General features: G+C 44.9%; 1 protein-coding gene across 1 annotated transcript in view; it reads right to left on the bottom strand.

Moving 5' to 3' along the window:
- The window catches only part of LOC121700246 (sterile alpha motif domain-containing protein 14-like), a 39,329-nt gene that overhangs the window by 10,949 nt on the left and 18,380 nt on the right, over nt 1-10,000 (bottom strand). The window contains exons 3-4 of the mRNA XM_042083110.1: nt 2,568-2,725; nt 600-936 (exon numbers count right to left, since the gene is read on the bottom strand). Coding sequence (XP_041939044.1) covers nt 600-936; nt 2,568-2,725 — 495 coding nt within the window. The remainder of the gene's footprint in view (nt 1-599; nt 937-2,567; nt 2,726-10,000) is intronic.

Here is a 10,000-nt window from a genome sequence, read left to right as displayed (position 1 = left end):
GTGTATATGACTGTCTGAATTAGGTGCCGTATGGCTGTCTTGATCACGCACAGTGTAAGTCAGCGCTGCACAGTGTAAGTCAGTGCTGCACAGTGTAAGTCAGTGCTGCACAGTGTAAGTGTAAGTCAGTGCTGCACAGTGTAAGTCAGCGCTGCACAGTGTAAGTCAGTGCTGCACAGTGTAAGTCAGTGCTGCACAGTGTAAGTCAGCGCTGCACAGTGTAAGTCAGTGCTGCACAGTGTTAGTGTAAGTCAGTGCTGCACAGTGTAAGTCAGCGCTGCACAGTGTAATACAGTGCTGCACAGTGTAAGTCAGTGCTGCACAGTGTAATACAGTGCTGCACAGTGTAAGTCAGCGCTGCACAGTGTAAGTCAGCGCTGCACAGTGTAAGTCAGTGCTGCACAGTGTAAGTCAGTGCTGCACAGTGTAAGTCAGTGCTGCACAGTGTAAGTCAGCGCTGCACAGTGTAAGTGTAAGTCAGTGCTGCACAGTGTAAGTCAGCGCTGCACAGTGTAAGTCAGCGCTGCACAGTGTAAGTCAGTGCTGCACAGTGTAAGTGTAAGTCAGTGCTGCACAGTGTAAGTGTGAGTGCTTTGTACCTTCGCTCTCTGGCCGGCGGCCTCTCCGCAGGTAGACGGGCGATGCGTCGGAGCTCGGGCAGGACTTGGAGGGCGAGCTGGACGGCGTGGGCACCAGGGCCTCCTGGGACGTGGTGTTGGTGAGCTGGCGGTAGCGGCCCTTGGGCGCGGGCGAGAACGAGCCGCCGCCACCACCGCCATCCTCCGGGGAGCGCCGCACCAGGGAGGAGGAGTCGAAGGAGAAGGCGGAGCTTCGGTGCGCAGGCGAGGACGACAGCAGCAAATCAGGAGAGGGGGAGGAGCCACGAAGGGCGTTGTGAAGTGGAGAGCGGACAGAGTGCAAGGGGCTGTCCAGAGACTGCAATACACACACACACACACAAATATTAGGGGCTGTCCAGAGACTGCAATACACACACACACACACAAATATTAGGGGCTGTCCAGAGACTGCAATACACACACACACACACACATATTATACACACACACACACACACATTTTACACACACACACACACACAAATATTAGGGGCTGTCCAGAGACTGCAATACACACACACACACACACATATTATACACACACACACACACAAACACACACACACACACACACACACATTTTACACACACACACACAAATATTAGGGGCTGTCCAGAGACTGCAATACACACACACACACACAAATATTATACACACACACACACACACAAACACACACACACACACACACACACATTTTACACACACACACACAAATATTAGGGGCTGTCCAGAGACTGCAATACACACACATACACAAATATTATACACACACACACACACACATTTTACACACACACACACAAATATTAGGGGCTGTCCAGAGACTGCAATACACACACGCACACACATTTTATACACACACACACCCACACACACACAAATATTACACACACATGCACACAAACACACACACGTACAAGCACACGCACACGCACGCACACACACACACACACACACACACACACACACACACACAACTTACACATTGCGGCAAACATACAGTCCCAAACTGAGTCCATTTATATCTGTGAATTGATGATTTCTGGTAGTAAAATATTAATCTAACTTATCTTTCCTCCTGACAAAAGGGCCTCTTGATCAAACGCCTCTCTAGGATGATTCCGTAGAAACAGGAATTATGTATGTATGCGTAAATGGGATTAAATAGCTTCTCCATTACAATTTATCATGTTTATACATGACAGCCAAGCACCTGTGAGGTCATTTATAATACGCTGACAGAGAAGAGAGAAGTCTGCAGGAAAGAGAAGAGAGAAGTCTGCAGGAAAGAGAAGAGGAGGAGAGGGAAAGAAAGAAAGAAAGAAAGAAAGAAGGAAAGAAAGAAAGAAAGAAAGAAGGAAGGAAGGAAAGAAAGAAAGAAAGAAAGAAAGTATGGCAGAGCTGAAGAGGAAAAGGAAGGAGAGGAAGAAGAAGATGATCATGAAGAAAATGATAGTAAAGAATGAATGAAAGAGAGGAGGAGGAGAGTGATGAGAGGAGGCAGCAGGTTTGAGGAGGATTGAATCAAGTGTGAGCAGTGGCACTAAGACCCAGGGGAAGGCCATCGGAGACGCTCCCTCCCAGTAAGGGGTTTCTGAGGAGATGAGAGCAGCCAGAAGATCACATCACTCTGCAAAGTCATGGAAACTCCATACCTGATGCACTTGCATGCTTGGAGAAATAACCAATCAGTGTGCACCAGATCTGCTTGGGAAAAGCTTTAGCTTTTTAATTCTCAAAAGTTATGACACAACTTTTGCTAAAAAGCCATGGCAAAAGTAGCTGCAGTGCTCAGTCTCATTGGATACACTGGTAAAAATATTGACCTGATGTCAAAAGTTACAGCCCAAATAAATGAATAATTATGTCCTTGATTGGCTGTGGGATCTGTCACTCTCTGTGCTCCTCACCCTGATTGGCTGTGGCTGCTGTCACTCACTAACCTTCCTCTCCACAAACTCATCCCCCTCAGTGGAGCTGATGCTGTCGCGAAAGTGGGAGCGGGAGGGGCGGTGCCTTCTGGTTTTGACGGACAGCTGGGCTCGGCCTTTCTGTATGCTGTTATCCAGCAGTTCCGTCTCTGGAACGGCTTCATTCAGATCTGCAGACATAGCACACACCATCTCAGTCATTTTAGGGTTAGGGTGTGTGTGTGTGTGTGTGTGTGTGTGTGTGTGTGTGTGTGTGTGTGTGTGTGTGTGTGTGTGTGTGTGTGTGTGTGTGTGTGAGGGAGAGAGACAGAGTGAGAGAGACTGATATAGGGAAGCGGATATGCTTAGTATATCCCATAAATTTCAGAACATTTAAAAAGATACATTTATATGTAAATATCTATCCAGTACACATAGCCCAGACCACAGCCCCCAGACATTTTGAGCTGGGCAGACACTTCTCAGTCACATACAGTATCGTAACTCAACTCACACTACTCATTTCAATCAGTCACGATTGATGTGCTTGCTCTGCATTTTCTGAGGCCGAAATTAAACTTTACGTGTCCGTTAACGCCAGTGCATAGAGGTGCGGACGTGTAGTCGTTGCTGTTGTAGTTAGTTTGGTTGGTTTGAGTTCTGCTCATGGGGTTAACATATTTTAATGTTCCAAAGGGGCATCATGTCAAAAGCTACATCTCTCAGAAAAAAATCATCTGGAAGTTGAAAAAAACATCTACCCGTTAAACTACACTGAGCCATGCTCTGGACCTAGCTGGGGTGAACCCAGATTAACCTATTCCTTGGGTGAACCTGACGAAGGCCATCAGTCCGAAACGTTTGTTAATTATCCCCTGTTGCTAAAAATGGATTAAAAAGCAAGAAAGGATTTTTGGAGTGCGACCATTTGTTATTTTCTATGAACCTGTTACGAACCTGCTCAGCAGGTCCATCAGGAAAGGGGCCCAGTGACGCACGTTTCTGAACTTGCCAGTTTACTACGGTACTTCCACAGGCATGAAACTTCAATTTGCACATGCAAGTGGTACTAAATCATTTCAGCAAACAAGTGCAGCAAACATCTTTCTTGTAAACGAAGGTTTTAAATTCAGTTGTTAACTTGTTAAGTACATGTTCCTGGATTTTTTGGTGATTTGGAAATGAACATCAATAGGCTCCTTTCCCGACCAACCTGCCGAGCAAATTCAAATTTGCTAACAGGTTGGTCTGGGCTCGCCCAAGCTACCGTGGGCCCTCACATGCTAACAGGTTGGACTGGGCTCACCCAAGCTACCGTGGGCCCTCACATGCTAACAGGTTGGACTGGGCTCACCCAAGCTACCGTGGGTCCTCACATGCTAACAGGTTGGTCTGGGCTCGCCCAAGCTATGGTGGACCCTCACACGCTCACAGACATGCAAAGTATAACTTCTGCTTAACTGCTCACTCTGCAAATGTCGAACACGCTAGAAATCCAACCAGATCGGTTGGATGCTGGGAACACTGATGGCGTCGTCTAATCTGGTATTATGAGCCTGCTCAAACTGCTTGACAAATGACAAGCTATTGGATGGGAATTTGTCCTTTGCTTAAACTTTGCTGGGTCTGACTGAATCAAGGCTAAAATTGGGATCACAATTGTACTGTGTCTGCCTTGTGTTACTGTGATAAAAGACAGATTTAGTATCATAGCCTCCAGACATTTTAATACATCACTGATATGGAAGGTGTCTCATAACTCCAAGTGATTTTAATATAACACACATTTTGAAGCTATCTCATAGCCCCAAGACATTTTAATACAACACAGATTTTGAAGGTGTCTCAATCAAATTCCAGGAGCTGATAGATGCCATGAGGGTCAGGTCAGCCAATCTCCTTAGCAACATGACCCCATGACCTCAATTTAAGGTTGCCTTGACGATCGATCAGAAATGTCTCTCCCTATAGGGCTCACCAATCAGATACCTCCCCGCCCCCAATGCTCATACAGACCAATCAAATTCAGTAATCAGTATTCTGTGACAGGGTGGATTATGGGATACGGCCTCAGATGACCTCAAACAGGGTTCATCAAATCATGAGAAGAACAATGGCATCAGTCTCAAATACATAAAATATACTATGTTTTCACGTTTATAATGGTTTCTAAACCAATTCACGGTCCTTTCAGTATGGTACTGTTTTTTTTTTAAATAAAATATGTTGACCTTCGAACTAGACAACTATGTAACAATACATATATAACAACACCTATGTAATAGAAAACATACTGACAGAATACACAGTATTTTTCCTTTTAAAAGGTGAAAGGAAATGGCACATGGTGGATTACCATGACTATAGTCCCTGCACAGGTCATCTCAGTCAGTAGTCAGAGTGAACATGGCTTCCCATGGTCAGTAGCCTTGCACCAGTGAATAAGGGCTCCTGTGATCAGCAAATATGGATTCCTATAATCAGTGAGGCTCCTATGGTAAGTGAATATAGGTTCTTATGGTCAGTGAGTATTGGTTCCTATGATCAGTGAATATGGTCAGTGAATGTGAATGTGGGTTCCAATGGTCAGTGAATATGGGTTCCAATGGTCAGTGAATATGGGTTTTTATGGTCAGTGAATATGGTCAGTGAATGTGAATGTGGGTTCCTATGATCAGTGAATATGGGTTCTAATGGTCAGTGAATATGGGTTCTTATGGTCAGTGAATATGTGTTTTTATGGTCAGTGAATATGGTCAGTGAATGTGAATGTGGGTTCCAATGGTCAGTGAATATAGGTTCCAATGGTCAGTGAATATGGGTTTTTATGGTCAGTGAATATGGTCAGTGAATGTGAATGTGGGTTCCAATGGTCAGTGAATATGGGTTTTTATGGTCAGTGAATATAGTCAGTGAATGTGAATGTGGGTTCCAATGGTCAGTGAATATGGGTTTTTTTGGTCAGTGAATATAGTCAGTGAATGTGAATGTGGGTTCCAATGGTTAGTGAATATGGGTTTTTATGGTCAGTGAATATGGTCAGTGAATATGGTCAGTAAATATATAGGTTCCTATGGCCAGTCTTTTTGCTGTCTGTTCTCCTGTGTCTTCACCATGACGGATCAAAGAGGAAATTGGTCTCTGGAACACTAACGGACGATCGATGGCGCTGTTGTTTTAGAACTGAAGGCACTCATGAATCATCAGAAGCATGGACCTCTAGCACCCCATCTTCACACACACACACACACACACACACACACACACACACACACACACACACTTTCATTTTTTCCCTGAGGCTGCAGGAGAGGAAAAGGCCTACTAGGGTGATTCATCTGATAGCCCCACTCAGTACAGACACCCTGTGGCTCAGTTAGCAGCTTCATCAGGACTTTATAGCCTGATGGTAGGTACACTTCACTTTACACACACACACACGCACACACGCACACACGCACGCACGCACGCACACACACACGCACACACACACACGCGCACACACACACACACACACACACACACACACACACAGTACACACACATATACAGCACATTACAGTACAGTACACACACAGACATACACACTAATAGACAAACAGATTGTCAGTCACACACTATCCTACCTGACTGCCCATCCAATTCCACTCAACACACAAACACACACACACACACACACACACACAGTACACACACATATACAGTACACACACACACACACACACACACACACACACACACACAGTGCACTCTCTCAACATAATCTCCAGGGTTTTCTTGAGCACTCAGGCAGTGGCTCTTTAAAATGTCCCTTTTGTCAAAAGGATACACAGCAGGCTGTCAGAGGTGTGTGTGTGTGAGAGAGAGAGAGAGAGAAAGAGAGAGAGAGAGATGAGTCATTTCTTTAACTTTATGAAAGCATTTTTTTGCTGTCAAAAGCCACCCAAGAAAAAAAGTTTTGGGACAATCCAGCAGACCTATAAATACGAAGCATAAAAGTGGGACAATCTTGCACAACATATCTTAGATTGCGCTCCTTAATGTGACACACAAACCTTCTCCACTCGCTGCAGGGATTGGACCCAAGCCAAGGAACCGCAAGGCACTGTGGGTAGTAACCAAAGATTCTAGAACAGAGTTCTGTTCTAGAATCTTTGGTATTAACAGACTTTCTAATGAGGAGACACAGCACTCAAAGAATCTTCCATAGAAACGCATGCCATGATGCGTTCACATTGTTAGGTTATCATTTTTCTGCATAATAGTATCAGCGTGTTGTTTGATGATATGCTCTTTTGCTATGCCGACTCATGAGCAAACAAGTACAACTCATGTACTGTGTCATATACTGCTCTTCCTCTCTCGAATACCTTACTTCCATATCAGCTTCCATACAGCCTCTTCCTTCCCATAGATAGTTTATCGTGTTAGGTTTAATCAATTTTGAGATATTGCCTATTACACAGTTAAACAACTGGATGTGGATTTAACCTTGTGTGTGTGTGGATGTTAATATAACCTTTACGAAGCCTATATTTGATGGTAAACAAACTTGTAAATGGGGAATCGTTCACCTAGCATAGCCATACAGCACAGCCTCAGCGAGTCGCTAACGACAGAACCAGGCATGCAACTTTGAGAATAGCTGCCCGAAGACATCTCGCGGGAATCGTAAAACATTACCTTGTCATTAGATATAGCTCTTTGGAGATTTTTGTTCTTGTTACCTGTTCTTAATCCTTCACCTCCACAACAAAAGCATTTCCATTGTGTACAGGGGGAACAAGCCACGAGAAATAGGCTATTTACAACGGCAGAGTAAAATATAAATATATCGCGACTCTAGGGGGAGCTCTACAGTCGCTAAAAATACCTGAATCTGAACCTGAACCTTTAACGATCACTAAATTGAGCATATGACAAACAATAATCATACACTTAAAAATAACCTCTCCCGTGAGTGTTCTATATAGAGTATATGAATATATAAATCATATATCATGAATGCATCGTGGAACACTGAGCAAATTTGGCTCTGTCCTGTGATGTTCACACTGTTACTCATTCCTGTGGGTTGGTCTCACATCGCCCCCAAGGTCAGTGATCCACCGGGACGCACAACATACACGTGACAAGATGTGCTGTTTCAACACCGTAGCCAGCTGTATGTGTTTGTGTGTGTGTGTGTGCGTGCGTGGGTGGGTGTGTGTGGGTGTGTGTGTGCGTGGGCATGTGAATGTGTATTGTGTGTGTGTGTGTGTGTGGGCATGTGACTGTGTGTGTATGTGTGTGTGTGTGTATGTGTGTGTGTATGTGTGTGTGGGCATGTGAATGTGTATATGTGTGTGTGTGGGCATGTGTGTGTGTGTGTGTGTGTGTGTGTGTACATGTGCGTGTCTGCATGTGTATGTGTGTATGTGTGTGTGTGTGTGTGTGTGTGTGTGTGTGTGTACATGTGCGTGTCTGCATGTGTATGTGTGTGTGTGTGTGTGTGTGTGTGTACATGTGCGTGTCTGCATGTGTATGTGTGTGTGTGTGTGTGTGTGTGTGTGTGTGTGTGTGTGTGTGTGCATGTTTATGACTCCGCATCTGTCTCACCCAGCCCTGAGGGAAGAGAAGGTCACCTTTCCCCTCCTCTCCCTCAGCACACACCCTCCAGCTGCACTCCTCACCCACCCCCTGGCAGCTCGGCATTCTGGGAGATGTATGCTGTTCATGATGCGCGCCTCCTACACTGCTGTGCTGACTCAGACAGGCTGACTGTCTCTAACGGAGCGCCTGCTAGTAGCCCTCACAGATTACAGTAATTCCCTGTGTATTAGTCGCATTGTGTATAAACCGCAGGACAATGTTTTATGCAAGTTAAGAAAACAACACCATATTAATACCATATTAACTGCACCTGTGTATTAACCTCATAGCTGAAGAAATGTTGCAAAATATATGTATAAACCGCGGCTAATAGTTGGGAAATTACGGTAGGAGGAGCACACACACACACAGCTCTTTACTTCTCCTCTAAGCAGCCCTCACAGATGAGAAGGAACACACACACACGCACAGGCACACGCACACACACACACACTCACACACACACACACACACACACACACACACACACGCACGCACACACACATATACACACACACACGCACACACCTCTTTACTTCTCCTCTGCGCAGCCCTCACAGCTGAGCAACATCTTCAGCTGAAGTGACATTTCAGTCTGATGCACTGGGTGTGGCACTCCTCCCTTTCATTCTCTCTCTCTCTCTTTCTCTCTCTCTCTCTACCTCTTTCTCATGTCTTTGCTAACCCCTCCCCCATGTTGATCTATCTTGACACAACTCCCTCTCTCCTTCTCTCTCCTCTTCGCTCCATCTCTCACTCTTTCTCTCTCTCTCTGTGTGTTTCTCTCCCATGCATGTGTTTCTATATCTTGACCCATATGGTATATTTTTACCCCCCCCCCTCCCATCATGTCCTCTCTGTGCCCTTTTCACCACCAAATCATCAAGCAGAAGGCGCTGAAAAGGCAGTAGCCTACAGCGACGTCGTTGACGGTAATAACAGGAGTATTTAAAAAATTGTTAGCCAACACGGCCGTTTTCTGTTCATTGATAGCCTTCTCATGACCTCACTGCTGAGCCCGATATTTGTTGAGCATAAATATGCCTAGAGAAAATGAAAACGAAGAAAATCCAACTTTGTTCCAAGCTCTTTACGTAAATGCAACAGACACATGGGGAGAGGATGCTTTTGGAAAAATAAACCATGAAAAAACTAACCACTTCACTGTTATATCTTTCTTGAATTTCCCCTTGAGGATCAATAAAGTATCTATCTATCTATCTGTGTTAGTATTTTGTTTGTTGCTTAAAAACGTTGTAGGCCTATATGATGGCCTTGAAGTCTTGAGTTAGCCTACTAAATTGGCTGGTACCATGAAGTTTGTGCATGCTCTCTCCAATGCAAACCAGATTTGGGGTTCCATAGCCAAGTAATTCTGCTACATAACGTCGAAAACAGATAAATGTGTTTATTTGAAGCACACATACAAATACTGTAGGTCAGTTACTGTCAAGTATGCGCACTTATGTGGCTACTTCAAGTATTAGCCCACGCACAATACATTTTTCTTCTTTAGCCTAAATAATGCATACACTTTGTAAACAAACAGCAGCTGTGACAGCGGCCGCATATATTCTGCGTCATATCTCGCCTCTTGTGAACTCTACAAGCCCCCACCCCTCACTCGACAACCACACGGAGATTCTGTAATGTGCATGTATGTCGTTCACAGATAGGTCCGTATAAGGTCAGTATAAGGTCCGCAGGTTAGCATCATATCTGAATCATATCAGAAGGGTAGGACCCCCGTTTGACAAACCTCCGCATATACTCCGGAGGTTATATCTGAAAGCCCATACACACACACACACAGCCTAAGGTGTGCTGCTACCCAC

This window comes from Alosa sapidissima, chromosome 24, assembly GCF_018492685.1.
Source record: "Alosa sapidissima isolate fAloSap1 chromosome 24, fAloSap1.pri, whole genome shotgun sequence".
NCBI lineage: Eukaryota > Metazoa > Chordata > Actinopteri > Clupeiformes > Clupeidae > Alosa > Alosa sapidissima.
Note: the sequence above shows the minus strand (reverse complement) of the source record. Positions and strands in the feature narration are given on the sequence as shown.